Below are 16,626 nucleotides of genomic sequence, written 5' to 3'. Positions count from 1 at the left end.
ATCATATTTGGACATATGTCTTAGCCTTGATAAGCCTCAGTTTCTTCATCTACAAATGGGAATAACAATAAACATTTCTATAGCACTCTCCAGTTCACAAAGTACCTTCGTGTTATTATCTCATTTGTCTCTCACAACTCACAGGTGAGGTCAGAATCACTTTTATCATACTCCCCATTTGTCTGATAAGGAAAATGAGACTTCGGGAAAGCTGAGTTATTTAGGTTACGCACACAGTAAATTCAGAGCAGGGACTTGGGAGCAAGCAGGCCCCCTGATTCTAAACCTCACACCCATGCCACCCACCACACTTGCCGGCATTAAGGGGCGCTAAAGGATACTGGCTTTTGTGTGCATCCCGGCGCCTCAACCGGCTGCTGTGTGATCTTTAACAAGTTGCTTAACCTCTCTGGACCTCGGTTTCCTCAATTACAAAATGAAGACTCTAGGTATCTTGAGAATTCTGGCCAGGATTAAAAATATATATATGAAAAGTACCCAGCTCAGTCAGTGCCCAGCACATTTCATGTGTGTGTGTGTGTATGTGTGTGTATGTGTGTATATGTATATATATATATATATATATATATATATATATATATATATATATATATAAAATTAGCGACTATTTCCTTATGTGTATAAAAGTCCTATTAAAACTATCGTGTCTAGAACCATGAACAGGGCTCTTATTCCTCTTTCCCTTTGGAGGACAATGGTCTTGAGTGAGTATTTTAATCTTCTCAACTATTAAATGGGCAGAAGAGCAGTGCCCGCCGCCAGGGTTGGTGGGAGGAATACACAAATTCTTATGCAGCAAGAGTTAGAATTAGACTCAGTGCAAGAAGTGTGAGCTGCCTCTGAGGGTCTTTGCGATTCCCCAGGGGCAGAGACGGGACTTTGTACCCGGCCCCCATCCAGCCGCTTGAGGGCAGGGACACCTTCTGGGGCTTTAAGTGGCTCCAGGGCTTGTGGCTGTGGAGGTCTCAACTTCCCTGTGTGCCCTGGCCTCAGCCCAGCCTCTGGAGGTCACCTCGATGGGGTGTCAGACCCCAGCCTGGGGAAGGGTAGCATGTGGGGTGGACAGCCTCCCAGCCCGGCAATTCTTCACCACCCCAAGTCTATTTTTAGAGCAGTTTGTCTGTGGGTCCTTTGCAGGGGGCAGCTTCCCGGAGGCCAGCGGGCTGGCCCTGTAATTTGGGAAGATTGTGGGTGTTCTTGGAGCCCAGGGGCAGCCTGCAGCCCAGAACTGAGGCCCTCAGCCTCCCAGCAGGGTGGGGCCTAGCCTCTGAGGTGGGATCAGGCAGCTGCTGACCCCTCTCCCCACCCACAGTGGGTTCCAAAGGCTAGAGTCCCCTCTAGCCCACCCATGCTGGCTCCTCAGACCTCTGCCTCACCAGAGCCAGGTGCTGGGGCCAACAGGGGCAGGGCTACACCCATCAGGAAAAGGCGGGATGCCCAGCAGCTCTGTGACCCAGGTGAGGCCAGGAGGCCCACGAGGTGGAAACTGCCCTGGGAAACCTGAGCATCAGCCCTCACTCCCCACATGCCCCCCCAGGCACCAGGTCCTGTGGATTCTTCCTTCTAAATGTATCTCCAGTATGTTCCTTCCTCACCATCCCCACTGCCACTGCCTTAGCATGTGCATCACCTTCTCTCGCTGGACAATTTCAACAGCCTCCTGCGGGTCTCCCTGCCTCCCTCTGCCAGGCCAGTCTGCACACACAGGCAGAATGATCTTTTTTAACATTACAAATCTGAGCATGCTTAAAACTCTTCAGTGCCTCCCCGTTACCTTTAGGACAAAGTCGCAGCTCCAAGGCCATGCCATCCCCACTGGCCTCTCTGACCCCATCTTCTCCTTCCCTTTGCGTTCTAACTGCACTAAACTGCTCGTGACTCTCACCAGATGCCCAGCACCTAGCACGGTGCTCAGCAGATGTTTACTGAATAACAATAATTGTATTCACAATAGCTGCCATTTATTGAACATTTACTTCTTGTCAGGTACTTTTACCGATGAGGAAGCTAAGGCTCAGAGACGTTAAGCAACTTACCTAAAGTCACACAGCCAGTCAGGAGGGGTCTGTTGTCCAAGCCCACTCTGTAAACTGCTGAATGAAGAAGATGCCCCCACCTCTTCTGACCCCAGCCCACTCCGCCCTCCTACCTCACAAGCGCCGCCCCCTGCCCTTTTCCGCCTGCCTCCCGGTATACCCTAGCATCTCTCCACAGTCCTGTCCAGAGCAGCTCCAAGAGGCCAGGAGAGGGGCTGAGCCCTCTGCTCTAGGAGTCCCCTGAGCCTGGGTCCTGCCCCCTTCCCTAGATATGGAACACGGAGCGTGGGTGCTGGGACACAAACTGTGCTCAGTCATGGTGAAGCAGGAGCAGAGCCCGGAGCTGCCCATGGACCCTCTGGCTGCCTCCTCAGCCATGGCTGCCGCTGCTGCCATGGCCACCACCCCGCTGCTGGGCCTCAGCCCCCTGACCAGGCTGCCCATCCCCCACCAGGTGAGCCTGGGGACTGTTAGTAGGGGCTGAGGGAGGGAGGAGGGATGATGGGTCTCTGTGGGAAGAGCAATCCAAAGCCCTGTGCACACAGGGTCTCTGTGAACAGGGAGCAATGTGACCCTCAGGACTGAGAGTCGGAACTCCCAGACCAGACCCCTGCCCATCCCTTGAGCCATCCCTTCACCATCCTAGAACGGGCTCAAACCACAGCACCCTCGGAATAAGCTGGGGCCCTCACTGTGTGCCGAAGAAAAATGACAGGGACCCAGGCAGGGCTGGGCATCAGGGGCCCAGTCCAGGGTCTCAGGGAAGGAGACAGCCCAGGCCACTTAATTTTCTCAAAGTGTCTGGATTTTTAAAAAGGAAGAAACACCTAAATGGAAAGATAAAAATTATGCCATATTTCAATTGTTTATATTCACGAGATGAGTATTTTTAACCCACACCCTCATGCCAGCCCTCACCGCCGTGAATGTATAGATAAGAGCAGTTGGCTGTAAATCCAAAGTTGACATCCCAGACCCCTGGCTCCTGGGAGATGCCCTGCCTGGGTCCCAGCTCTGCTCTCACTTGTGCTCTGGGCATGTTGCCTTCCCTGTTTTTTCCTCAGCTTCCTTCTCTGTAAAATGGGAGCATGAACTACTGCTAAGGGGGTCCTACCCCTGAGTCTACAGCATGAGGGTTACCTTGAAATCCCTAGAGTCAAGGTTTGGCTGGCACTGCCCCCTGCTGGCCACACAGCTCACCTGATCAAAATGTACGGGACCAAAAGTGAGAAAGGTCAGCCCCTCCTACTCCACCAGGGACCTGAGGATTCAGGGCTGGCTGCAAACGGGGAGGATCTTTGCGGACCACCTCTAGGACTGGCTCTGCGACTCCTCAGCCCTCGCCATAGCAGGAAGGGAAGGCATGACGGCAGCGGCAGCCAGGGTCTTGGAAGCTGTGCGCATGCCTCAGAGAAGGAAACTGAGGTGGAAGGGGTTAAGCAGCTTGCCCCACATTGCACAGTCAGAAGCAATGGAGCTGCATTCCAAACTCAGCCGCCAGACCCCAGAGCCCACACTTCCCACTCTAGTAGGCCGAGACCCCCTAGTGGAAGGCACAGGAACCAGGAGTTGGTATGACAATGATGAGCGTGGGACCCACATGAGAGCTGTCACCCTACTGCATCGCAGTCCCTTCATCTGTCACTGGAGGCCTGAGCTGGGATGTAGACCAGGGAATCTCCAAGGTCCCTGCCAGCCTTAACCTCCTGGGATTCTTACTCACCTGCCTAAATTCGGGATTCTGGGTCCCACCCACGATATCATGACCTCTCTGCTGGCTGCAGACCTGGAGGGGAGAGATGGCCCTGAAATCCAACACCCAACACAGCGCCTTCTCAAAGAGAACACCCCTTGTATGTGTGTTGGTCCTCGTGTGTAGGAAGCCATGCCTGTTGATGTCCTTTCTGGAACAGCAAGTTGGGATGGCATAAAGAAATAGGAATGCATGTTTATTTAAAGCATTAATCTAATTCTATCAGTCCCGTGCTTAAAAACCCATTAGGGGCTCCTCATTGTTTCAAACTTCTTTGTCTGGATTCTACTCACCCCCTCCCCATACCCTCCCCCCAGATCTTCTGGTCTTGTTTCTCACCACTCCACCTCTGACACACACCCCTGCACTCTGGACACCCTTAATACTTGCAGTTTCCAGATCTAAGCTGTGCTCTGTCTGGCCTCTGTGCCTTTGCAGATGCTTTTCCCTCTTCTTGGAATGCCTCTCCCCTCATCTACACACTGCCCCATCCTTTATCTGGAACACTCCTATTTATACATCAGGACTCAAACTTCAGCTGCTCAGGGAGCTTTCCCTGGGCCCCCAGCCAGTTAATGCCTCCTTCGTCTGTGCTGTTGTTACCGCTCATTGAACAACTACAACCTGCCAGACATTACCTCCCGTCCTCATGGCAACCCACATGGGCTCACAGTCAGTATAGGGTCAGCCTCCACCAGAAAGATGGCCCTGGCCTCAGAGGCCACAGGAGGCCCTCCTTTCTCTGAGCTTAGAGGCTAAACGATGCTACTTGGCCACCATTCTCTTTTCTTAGGTCTACTTGACTTCTCTAAGCACGAGAACTTGCCTCTGCTCCTCTGGAATGTGCCTGGAACCCTGGGCCCAGATACTTCCTTAATGCTGCAGGGCAGACCCCCAGGCCCAGGGAGAGAGGGAGGTTGGATGGCATGGTGGGGACGGGCCCCCGGGGCAGCTGACGGAGCTGGACCTGTCTCTTCCTCAGGCCCCGGGAGAGATGACTCAGCTGCCAGTGATCAAAGCAGAGCCTCAGGAGGTAAACCAGTTCCTCAAAGTGACACCAGGTAAGTGTGTCCAGAGAGGGACTCTTCCTCTCCAGTCTTGGGCAGACCGCATTCTTTACTCCCTTGGTCCGGCCCACCCATCTCCCTCGACACCTCCCACCTCTCCCCAGAATATTCTCTCCTCCCCACCCTGCCCATTCTCCATCCCTCCAGTCCCCTTCTGACACAATCTACAGCTGTCATCACTACTATCAACACCTTCTCACCCTTCCCATCATTCATTCATTGAAGTCCACTCTATAGCCATCAGTCCATCCATCCATCTACTTATTTATCCATCTATCTGTCCATCCATCCATCTATCCGTTTATCCATCCATCCAACTAGAGTTCACTGGACATCTCCTAGTCCCAGGAGCTGGGGAAGCAGAGAGAGAAGACAGTCCCTGTACCCAAGTAGATCACACAGTAGTGTGAGCCACAGACAAACCACCAATTATACAGCAGTGTATGGATTAAAGATGGCAGATCCCCAGGAGCCTTGAAAGCACATCCCCAGACCTGACAGGGGAGAAGAGAACAGAGGAAGCTTCTTGGGTTGACCAGAAAGAGAAAGGGCTAACTGAATCTTTCCAACCCCACCTCATTAATTCATCAAACATTGATTAAGCATCTACTGTGCTTATTCAGGCCCTGGACTAAGTACCACAAGGTTTAGAAAGATGAATAAGGCCCAAGTTTCACCCTCAATTTGGTCCCAGCCTCTGAGAGAAGATACGGAATTAACAGGAGGTAGAAAGGGACCAGTGTGAAAACACCTTACATTGCAGAGTGCCCTTCAATTCATAAAGCGTGTTTCCATACATTAGCCCATTGCATCCTCCTGGCTCCGTGCAAGGAGTCCTTTCAGCCCCATTCAGCAGGGAAGCGAGGCTGGGAGAGGTTAAGTAAACATAACTATAGGTCACACAGTTGTGGCCACAGTCAAGACTCGAACTCAGGTCTCTCTGAGTCCAAGTTCAGTGGTCTTTACAGTCTGGCATCCCTAAGAGGCAAATGAGAGCCAAAGAAGGGAGAGGCGACTCCTGCAGGAGGCGCCCAGTCATGGGTCGAGCCCGGAAGGATGCCGTGCTTCCTCCTGCCAGCCTCAGCCCGGCTCTGCGGTGCAGTCAGCTCCAGGTTCCCGCACCCGGACTTAAATCTGGGCATTCTGTGCTGGTCTGGGAGCTCTCCCTGCAGCAAGGCTCTTGGTCCTCTTGGCTCCGCCCAGGCCTCTTCCTGACCACCTGCAGGGCGTCAATCTTCCTGATGCTGTGGCCTCAGAGAGGCAGCACAGAAGGCATGCTGGGGAGAGCAGTGCTCCTGGTGGGTCTGCTGAAAGCCCAGTGCCTGCTGTCCTGTTACCCTGAGGTTGAAAATGGACACCCTGGGGTTTTGCAGTGGAAAGAAAGGGACAGAGGCTGCGGCTTGCCCAGCCTGATCCCCATGGGTCTTGCTATGGGCAGATTCCAGTCACCTCCTGGGGTTGTCAAGTTGGAGTCTCAAAGCTCCTGAGCCCTGTGAAGTCAGGGGTAGGGGAGGGACCCCAAGAATCCAGCCTCTGTGATATCCCCACCAAGAACCAGGCTTAAAGGAGCCAGGCTTCTGCGGAGTCAGAGATGGGGTGGCACCCAGGAATTGTCTTCTGGGACATCAGCTCGTCTTTCTGACATGGCAGAGGGGCTTCCGATGTTATAGCGGTCAAGGCCCCAACAGCCAGTCCCACAGTCATTCCGGGCTGGCTTAGGCCCGTGCTATGCTGAACTCTGATTGTGCGACCAGAGCTGGGGCGCCACCCTGCTAACCTGGCTTCTCCTGCTCTCCCCAGAGGACCTGGTGCAGATGCCTCCGACGCCCCCCAGCAGCCATGGCAGCGACAGTGACGGCTCCCAGAGTCCCCGCTCTCTGCCCCCCTCCAGCCCCATCCGGCCCATGGCCCGCTCCTCCACAGCCATCTCCACCTCCCCGCTCCTCACTGCCCCTCACGTAAGCAGCTGGGGGGTGGATTGACCCTAGAGTCAAGGAATTGAGTGCCTGATCCCCACCCCCATCAGAATTCAGAGAGGTGCCTGCCAGGCAGATGGGAGTGACAGTCTTTTAATCGTGCCTTGGGGTAAATAGGAAACAGGTAGAGAGTCCAAGAGGCCTGCCAAACCCACGCTATTGCAGAGCCAGGACTAGAACTTGACATTCCTCACCTTCAGGGGGACGGCCCAGGCTGCCCCCAAAGGGCACTGTTTGGAGAACAATGTTCAGGAGGCCCAGAATCCACTGGGATGGGTGTGGAACCTCCCAAGAGGTGGTGGGTGTCTGAGGTGGGTGCTGTTTAGGGGGCCCTGGACAAGTAAGCTTTGAAGCTGTGGGTTCCAGGATGGGATCTCGGGACCACCCCACCCCCAGCAATATACGGAGGGCCAAACATGCCAGGCTCCCAGCAACGTCCTGAGCACCTGATACATGTTATTGGATTTAATTCAGATCTGCCCCTTTTTCAGATGAGGAGACCAAGGCTCAGTGAGTTGAGTGCCTTGCCCAGGTCACGCGAAGAGTAAATGGCAGACCTGGAATTTGAATGCAGGGCTGTCTGGTTCCTAACTATCGTGTCCCCCTTCCCACAGAAATTACAGGGGACGTCGGGGCCACTGCTCCTGACGGAGGAGGAAAAGCGCACCCTGATTGCTGAGGGCTACCCCATCCCCACGAAACTCCCCCTCACCAAAGCTGAGGAGAAGGCCTTAAAGAGGGTCCGGAGGAAAATCAAGAACAAGGTAAGCGTGAGCCAGGCCCTGCCCCTGCCCTGGGGCTTCCCTGGTTCGGCGGGGAGGGCTCTGCTCCCCTGGTGATGCCAGCCCTGAAGTTGGGGAGCCCCAGGAAGCGGATATGTGCTGTGTAACTCCCGCTTGGGGGCTTCCCCCTCTAGATCTCGGCCCAGGAGAGCCGCCGTAAGAAGAAGGAGTACGTGGAGTGTCTAGAAAAGAAGTAAGAGGTCTTGGGCAGGTGGGCGGCTTGGGTGGCCTGGGCCCCACTCCCCAGCCTGGCCTGCTCGCCCCAGCCCTCTCTCACAGGGGCGGCGGGGGGAGCATGGGGACTAGGATGCTGGTGGGCAGGGCTACGGGGGCAGCAGTGAGTCTGGGGGCTGCCCCCGAGCCTGTGCCTGCTTGGCCCCCGCAGGGTGGAGACCTTTACATCGGAGAACAACGAACTGTGGAAGAAGGTGGAGACCCTGGAGAATGCCAACAGGTGGGTGGTTCCACCTGCGTCCCCCGGCCCCTGCCCTCCTGCAGCCAGTGCCTGGCTATGGCATAGCTCTGGGAGGAGGAGAGAGGAGAGGTCACTGAGTGCAGAACCCCAGAAACAGGGACTCTGCAGCCTGGGACCCTCAGTTTCCCATCTAGATACCAGACAGGGCTGGTAAGGTGCTTAAAAGTGATGATACAGACCAGCACAGCAGCAGCCCCCGGGAACTTGTTAGAAATGCTTATTCTCAGGCCTCATGCCAGGCCTATTGAATAGGGACTCCAGGGGGAGGGTTCAATGGTCTGTGTTTTAATAAACGCTCCAGGTAATTCTGATGCACCTTAAAGTTAGAACCTACCAGTGTACATGCTTGCCACCCAAAGCGAGTTTCTCAGACAAGCAGCATTAACATCACGTGGGGGCTTGTTAGAAATGCAGAATTTCAGGGGACATCCCTGGCGGTCCAGTGGTTAAGATTTCGCCTCCCAATGTAGGGGGTGTGGGTTCGATCTCTGTTCGAGGAGCTAAGATCCCACATGCCTCGCGGCCAAAAAACCAAAACATAAACCAGAAGCAATATTGTAACAAATTCAATAAAGACTTTAAAACTGGTCCACGTCAAAAAAACCTTTAAAAAAAAAAGAAAGAAATGCAGAATCTCGGGACTCTCCCCAGACTTACTGAATCAGAATCTGCATTTCAACAATATCCTTGGGTGACTCATGTGCACAATTAAGCTTGAGAAACATTCTTACGGAACCCGCACAGGGCCTGGCATGCAGTTGCCGCGGAAAGTCACAACTCTGGGTGCCATTTTTGTGACCCTGGAAAAACTGTTACGTACACCTCTCTGGGCCCCAGTTTCTCTGTCTAAATGGAGATGATAGAAGCAGTATCTCCCAGGATTCATGTGACGATGCGATGAGACCTAGCAAGTAAAGGGCCGGCACTGTCCTTGGCATTTGAGAATGTTCCATTCATGTTAGCTTTTCTTCTTCGTTTTTTCTTGTTATTATTCTGAATTCTTGATAGTGACCAGCCATGAGCCCACAGTAGGTTTGTGAGTAATAAGTGTTGGCTGGGAGTAATTAAAATAACAGGCAACAGCTAGTATGTAGCAGGTGCTCAACAGAAGGCTTTTTCCTTCTTTCCTTCCTTCTCCCCCAGCTTCTCCAGCGGGATCCAGCCACTCCCCTGAATGACCTGGAGAATGCCCCCCTGACTCAGGGATGGGGGGCGGGAGCCCTCACCCCTCACCCCCTTCCTCTGGCCCAGATTCCTCCCTAGTCCCAAATAGGCCGAGGCCCTTGGAGCTGTTTCGCCACCTGCTGTACATTCTGGGAACTGCAACCCCACCGACCGGCTGGGTGGAGGAAAGAGAGAATTAAACATTTGTTCACCAAGGGTGGGCTGGGCACCCTCTGTGGGTACCCAGAGGATTCGTCGCCGGGAGGGACCCAGTCCTTGCCCTCAGGGAGCCCATAGTTAGTGAAGGAGGCTGACATAGACATTCATAAATAAACGAAGTGTTACCGGTGCCGTGATAAAAGCAAAAACAGCAACAAAATTAACAAAACTGGTAGCTACCATTTCCTGGACACTTGCTCCTCACCATATACCAGGCAGCTGCCAGATGTGTCCTTCGTATCAGCTCAAGGTGCCGTGGATACAAAGGAGGGAGGGTCAATTTAGCTGTGGCTGGTGCAGGGTAAGAAAAAGAAAGGGGCCTCAGCTGAGGTGGTCCAGGCTCGCCTCCAACCCCCCCTTTGGCCAGGAGCGCGTCGTGGGGCACCCCTGAGCCTCCATAGGGTGACCCAGCCACACCACAGAGGAGCCACGTGGGAGGTGACCTTTTCTGTCTTGACTGAAACGGGCACCTGGCGTGGAAGCCATGTCTGGAGGCTGCCCAGCTCCTCCCCGGGAGAGCTCCCTGAGGTAGAGATGCCTGCTGGGTCAGAACCTGCCGGGTGACCGCTGTGCCCTCCTCAGGACCCTGCTCCAGCAGCTGCAGAAACTCCAGACTCTGGTCACCAACAAGATCTCCAGGCCTTACAAGATGGCTGCCACCCAGACTGGGACCTGCCTCATGGTAGGTGCTGTTCCCTCACCACAGGGCCACAGGAGGACAGGTCTTCCCCAGGCTGGCTTTCTACGGGTGGGGGGCGGGCAGAGCTTCAAGGGCCTGGCCATATTGTGGGCGGTGTCACCAGAGTAAACCATCCTAGTACCTGGTGCACTGGCTCCAGCAGACCCCAGCCTCTTTCCCCAAGTCCATGGAACCTTCCAGTACATGACCTTCCCTGACCAGTTCTAACACGGTGCGGATATGTAGTGACTCACGTGAACTCAGCTAGAGGATGGCAGGGCGAGTCCCGTGAGGAGGCAGCTTCTGCAGGCCCAGTGGAGTGGAGTGATGGGCCTGGGGGGATGAGAGGAAGTATGGACCTGGTTCTTTCTGGAATGGAGGGTGGGTGCCTAGGCTGTGGCTCAGGCCTCTGTTAGCCCCTCTTCCACATTTCCTGGAGCTGTACAGCCTGTTGCCTCCTGGCTAATCACTCCCCAGGCCCTCCGAGATCCTCAAGCTCTCAGGTGGCAAAGCCCCAGTAGAGGCAGGGGTTAGTTTGGGCTCCGTGACTCTTAACCTCCTCCTGCTGGCCCACCTTCCTGGGAATCCTGCTGGGAATCTGGTGTGAAGATACGTTCCCCTCCCTTGCCCCAATCTCAGCCTCCTCCCACACCTACCCCTTCCTTCCCTTCCTGATTCCTCCACCCCATAGGTGATAACCACATTGGCCAATTCCCCCTCTTTTCTAGCCCTGCCTGGGGTGGCCCCCCTACAATGGGCTGATATGTCCCGACAGCCTCTACCTTCTCCTCCACCATGTGCAGGAGGTGGTTGGCTCTGGCAGCAGCTTTCCTGGAAAAATATTGAGCCTTTTGCCCCCATTGGCTCGGGGGCAGGGGGAGGATTGGGGTGGCCAGGGTTGCAGCCCCTCCGCTCTCTCTCCACTACCAGGTGGCAGCCTTGTGCTTTGTCCTGGTGCTGGGCTCCCTCGTGCCCTGCCTCCCTGAGTTCTCCTCCGGCTCCCAGACTGTGAAGGAAGACCCCATGGCCACTGACAGCGTCTACACTGCCAGTCAGAGTGAGTGCTCTGAACCAGGCTGCCTTCCCCCCATGCCAGCCCCAACTTCAGAGCAGAAGCCAGACACAAGAGAGGAGCCAGGTTTGGGGCTGGTGCCGTCTCATTCTACCTCCTCATTTTGCAGATGGGGAAACTGAGGCCCCCAAAGGGTCTATGATGTGTTCAATGTTAGTTATAGAATTAGGACTACAGTGAAGAGCCCCTGATTCCCAGCCCACCCAGGAGTGGCTTGCGGGGGTAGGTTTAGGGAATAACAGGAATGTTTCCACCCTAGCCCCCATGTATTATGGTGCCAGTTGGTAGGGACATCTGCTAAGCACCATCAGTATTTTACAACTGGGATAGGAAAACAGTTTCAGCTCCAGGGACATTTTCCGTAAGATGGTGGTGGCTGCCTGAAGCACTGTGTTAAGAAGGACTCTGAGGCGCCACTCAGGATCAACAGGAAGGAGTGCCAGGATCCACTGGTAATGTCTGTCATGGGCAGAGGCGGGGTAGTGGTAGTGTGAGCTCAGATAGCCACTATCCCACAGGGGACTGTGAGGATTGTTAAGAGCATAGAGCTTCAGAGTCAGTCATATCTGCCACTCACTAACTGCGTGACCTCAGGCATGTGTGTTCACACTAAATTTCAATTACTTTATCTTGAAAATGGGAGTTACAAGTTCCACACTTCCTGAGCACATTTGTTGTGAAGACTAAATGACACGGTGCACAAAGGCCGTTAGCACAGTGCCTGGTACACAGCAGGCACCTACTAAATGAACGCAATCGCTTCCTTTTTGATGAGCTCACAAGAGGAGAGAAAAGATACAACACACAGTGGCAAGGGGAGAACTGGTATAGGGTGCAGCAAAGAATAGTATGGGTTTCCAGAAGCAGAGGATACTTCAGATAGACCTGTGGAAGAACTTCCAGACAGTCCCTCATCATTTACCAGGAGCGAATTATCCAGCAGGGCAGGAGGAGGAAGAGGAAACAGATGGGAGGTCAGAGAGAGAGGAGCTGAGGAGGGGTGAGTTTCAAGAAGGAGGGATACTTCAGGGAGAATGAGCTAAGCCTGCAGGGCCTTGAGGGGAGGAAGCGGCGTGGGGAGGGTTAGGGGAAGAGGAAGCAGAGGCGGGGAGTGAAAACCACTCCCTGGACCAGAGCAGCCTGAGAAGGAGAGAACAGGACAGTTAGTTACTAAGGAAGGTGGGTGGCAGGGAAGTAAGGTCTTGAGAGCCACGTGTCCATTTTCCCAAGGCCTGAGGGGCCTATGTGTGTTGGGAGGTACAGGGAACCTTGGAGAGGAAGGAATGGAAATGGGGCGGCGGGGGATGGGGAGCCTGGGGTTAGGGGGAGAGGGAGGGAGTGTTGATGGTCAGGGCTTCCCTGGTGGCGCAGTGGTTGAGAGTCCACCTGCCGATGCAGGGGACACGGGTTCGTGCCCCGGTCCGGGAAGATCCCACATGCCGCAGAGCGGCTGGGCCCATGAGCCATGGCCTGTGAACCTGCGCCTCCGGAGCCTGTGCTCCGCAACGGGAGAGGCCACAACAGTGAAAGGCGCACGTACCGTAAAAAAACCCTCCGAGTGAGCGCAGTGGGTTTCAGGCCCAGTGTCCGCAGGGTGAAGAGGAGATGACCTCTGGAGCAGGCTGGCTTACAGAGCTGGTGCACCGCACAGCTCCAGGGGCTCCGCTCACATAAACTGTGAGATCCGGGCCCTGAGAGTGAGAAGGGCGGTGGTGGGTCCTGGAGTCAGGCACACCTGGGTTTGCATCTCACCTTCAGTGCAGACTAGCCTGGGACAGCGTGCCTGCCAACCTGGAGCCTCAATTACCTGTTCTGTGAAATGGAGCTAAAAATATCTCATTCCAAGAGTTTCTGTTAATGATTTGATATAGGTTAAAGGATGCCTGCAACGCCTGGCACACGATAGAGATCCAAAAATTGTGTTTTCTTTTTTTTTTTTTATTTCCCTGAAGGGCAGACTAGGGCCTAGAACGGGAAAAAGATTAATTCAAGGTCTCACAGAAAGTGAGTGGTACAGTAGGATCAGAACCCAGGTCTCAGATGCCCCAGCCCAGTACTCTCTGCTTAGGAAGATCTAACTTTCTCTGAGTGCAGTTTCAATCACTCTATTATCTCATTTAAACCTCACATCAACAGGAGGGTAGCCCCCGTATTCCTATTTTACAGATGAGCAAACTGAGGCTCAGAAAGGTGAAAGCAAAGGCATGACTTGCCTGCAGTCACACAGCTCAGAATTGCTAGAGCTGGGATTCAGATCCAGGCCCGTAAGATTCCAGGGCCCAGGTCCTTAAACACCAGGCCCTGAATGTGGCCTGGATGGGGAGGGAGCCTCTTGGCACCGTGGCTCACCATGAGCTCCTTCTCCAGTGCCCTCCCGAAGCCTCCTGTTCTATGATGAGGGACCAGGCTCGTGGGAGGATGGCCGCAGCGCCCTGCTGCCCGTGGAGCCCCCGGATGGCTGGGAGATCAAGCCCGGGGGGCCGGCAGAGCAGCGACCCCAGGACCACCTGCAGCATGACCACCTGGACAGCACCCACGAGACCAGCAAGTACCTGAGTGAGGCCTGGCCCAAGGACGTCGGTGGAAACAGCACCAGTCCTGACTTCTCCCACCCTAAGGAGTGGTTCCACGAGAGGTGGGTGGGTGACCCCTTCCCTTCCTGGGGTCCCAGGCTCCCCCCGCCCTCTGCCTGCCTCTGGTCCCCATGTCCTCAGCCACACCCTCCCAAGGCCCTGTCCCTCCCGTGTCCAGACAGCTTGCAGAGGGGCGAGAGGGTCGTCCCTGGACAGAGTCACCCTTGACTTCTCTTCTCTCTCTAGGGATCTGGGCCCCAACACCACCATCAAACTCTCCTAGGCCGTGCGAAGACCAAGGACACAGGACGTACCCTCTGGCACTCAGAAGAGGGGTTGTCTTACTCACTAACCCGGATGCGGCTAGTACCCCTGCCCCCTGGGGTCCGTCTTCCCCCCAGCCCACCTTTGCCCCACATGTTGACTGGGGCCTCTCCTCTCCCCGCACATTTGGACTGTCCCCTTAGGCCAACCACTCTGTTCTCACCACCACTCCACAGCCATCCGTCCTTCTCAGATAAACCACTCACTGGGTTACCTTTCTTATAACGACCAACAGGACCACTGCCTCCCTGCCCCAGCCCCGCCACACACACACACACACACACACACACACACACACACACACACACACACACACACACACACACACACACGTCAACAGACCGACACACACCCCCACCCCTCCCCCCACTGTACAGAGACCAAGAACAGAAATTGTTTGTAAATAATGAACCTTATTTTTTATTATTGCCAATCCCTAAGATATTGTATTTTACAAGTCTCCCTCCGACCTGCACCCCTCCCTTGTTTTATATTTTATGAAGTTAGTGCGGGCTTTGCTGCTCCCTGGCCCAGGAAAGAGGGTCCCCCCCACCCCTCACCTGGCCTCCCCCTGCCGCTGCCCAAGCGCTGGGCCTTTTTAATTGCCAAACTGCTTCACCCAACAGCTCAGCACATGCTTTAAGAAGGCATAAGTAAAAAAAAAAAAAGATGCAGCATCAATTCCTGACTTTGTGCCTTTCTTCATCATTGGGCTGGGGGCGGGGGGGTGGGACTGAAGGATGAAGGAGTAAGAAGGGTAAGTTTATTTTATATCCTGACCGGAGGTGATTGGGGGTGAGGGGTTTGAGAAAGCGTTTGCGTTGAGTTCCCTCTTCCAGCCAGGCGAGAGTTCAGACTAGATGGTCAAAGAATTCTGCAGCAATTCCCCCACCCCAAGGCTCCTCCAAGTACCTACGATTGCTGAGTATGGAAGCAGAAAGGCATATAAGCCACCAAGATGGCCTTTAGGGGGTGGTGACTGCGATAACGAACACCTAGGGTGGCCAGGCACTGCACCAGGCACTGTACACGCCATACTCAGGTTGGTCCTCCTAAGACCTGCCAGTTTCTTGGTTCTTGTATCCTTTGCTTCGGCTGGATTAAAAGCACAGACTTCGGAGTAAGAACAGCTGTGTTTGGCTACTGGAGCTGCCACTTGCTAGCTATGTGCAGTGGGCAGAATTCCAGTATGACTCCAAGGTTCCTGCCCCCTGGCATACACACCCTGTTTCATCCCTTCCCCTAAGGTCTGGAGGGGACCTGTGAATGTGAGGGGATGTCACTCCCGTAATTAGGTGACCTTTCATGGAAAAAGTAAAGGGATCTTGCAGGTGTAAGTAAGTTCCCAAATCAGTTGATTCTGAGTTAATTAAAAAGGAGGTTATCCTGGGTGGGCCTGACCTAATCAGGCGAGAGCCATTAAAAGAGGGACTGAGCCCTTCCTGAAGAGATAGTCTCCTGCTGGCCTTGAAGAAGCAAACAGCCATATTGCTGTGAACCACATGGAGAGGGTGGCCTCTAGGCGCTGAAGGCCTCACGCTATGGTGGCAAGTCATCGGATTCTGCCAACAACCTGAGCAGCTTGGAAGAGGGCCTCAGCTCCAGATGAGACCCCAGCCCAGCCAACACCTGGACTGCCACCTGGTGAGAGCCTGAGCACAGGACCCAGCTGAGCTGTACCCAGATCTGAGCCATGGACACTGAAATCATACATGTGTTGTTTTAAGCCATGTTTGTAGTAATTCCTTATGCCGTGTAGGAAGCTAAGACACTACATAACCTGAACCTCTCTGAGCCTCCACTTCTCCGTTTATAAAAAGAGGATATAACTAAGATTCAGTACATGAGGCTGTTGTAGGGATTCAATGAGGTAAATCATATAAGGTGTTGAGAACAGGGCCCAACGTACACTGGCTCTGAGAAAGATCAGCTGTGCATTCAGAGGCAGTGTCAATACAGTGAGCTAAGAGCCAAGCTAAGGGTGTTATTACAAGCACAGAGGAGGGTGCCTCACCCAGACAAGCAGTAAGGGCTTCCTGGAAGAGGTGACATGAAGGACTGTTGAAAGTAGGCAGGAGAGAGAAAGGGGCATTCCAGAAAGAAACAGCCTGGGCTAAGGCCTCAAAGGTGGGAGAGAGAGCAGGAAAACTTCAAGAAAACCTCAAATAGTTCAGAACAGCCAGAAAGTAAAGGGCAAGGATGCTGAGAACTGAGGCTGGATAGTGATCAGGGCCCAGATCCAGAAGGGCCTTGAATGCCTTGCTCTGGCATTTGGACTTTATCATGCAGGCATGATACTTTCATACTCGGAAGAAGGGGCCTGGTGGTGGGATGGCGCCTGGGCCAGCCGCCCACCAGAGGAAAAGATGGACAAGACCAGACAGAACTATGGAGCCGCAGAATTGGCCTTCAAGGGACTTCCCTGGCAGTCCAGTGGTTAAGACTTTGCCTTCCAATGCAGGGGGTGCGGGTTCGATCCCTGGTT

The 16,626-nt window shown here is 54.2% G+C and overlaps 1 protein-coding gene across 1 annotated transcript in view; it reads left to right on the top strand.

The window, feature by feature from the left end:
- The window catches only part of CREB3L1 (cAMP responsive element binding protein 3 like 1), a 35,266-nt gene extending 20,306 nt beyond the window's left edge, over positions 1-14,960 (top strand). The window contains exons 3-12 of the mRNA XM_079930434.1: positions 2,327-2,511; positions 4,793-4,871; positions 6,678-6,835; positions 7,468-7,617; positions 7,770-7,828; positions 8,021-8,089; positions 10,076-10,175; positions 11,103-11,229; positions 13,612-13,879; positions 14,064-14,960. Of these exons, the coding sequence (XP_079786560.1) occupies positions 2,327-2,511; positions 4,793-4,871; positions 6,678-6,835; positions 7,468-7,617; positions 7,770-7,828; positions 8,021-8,089; positions 10,076-10,175; positions 11,103-11,229; positions 13,612-13,879; positions 14,064-14,100 (1,232 nt within the window). The 3' untranslated portion in view covers positions 14,101-14,960. The remainder of the gene's footprint in view (positions 1-2,326; positions 2,512-4,792; positions 4,872-6,677; positions 6,836-7,467; positions 7,618-7,769; positions 7,829-8,020; positions 8,090-10,075; positions 10,176-11,102; positions 11,230-13,611; positions 13,880-14,063) is intronic.
- The last annotated feature ends 1,666 nt before the right edge of the window (positions 14,961-16,626 follow it).

This window comes from Stenella coeruleoalba (genome assembly GCF_951394435.1).
Source record: "Stenella coeruleoalba genome assembly, chromosome: 8".
NCBI classification, from domain to species: Eukaryota; Metazoa; Chordata; class Mammalia; order Artiodactyla; family Delphinidae; genus Stenella; species Stenella coeruleoalba.
Note: the sequence above shows the minus strand (reverse complement) of the source record. Positions and strands in the feature narration are given on the sequence as shown.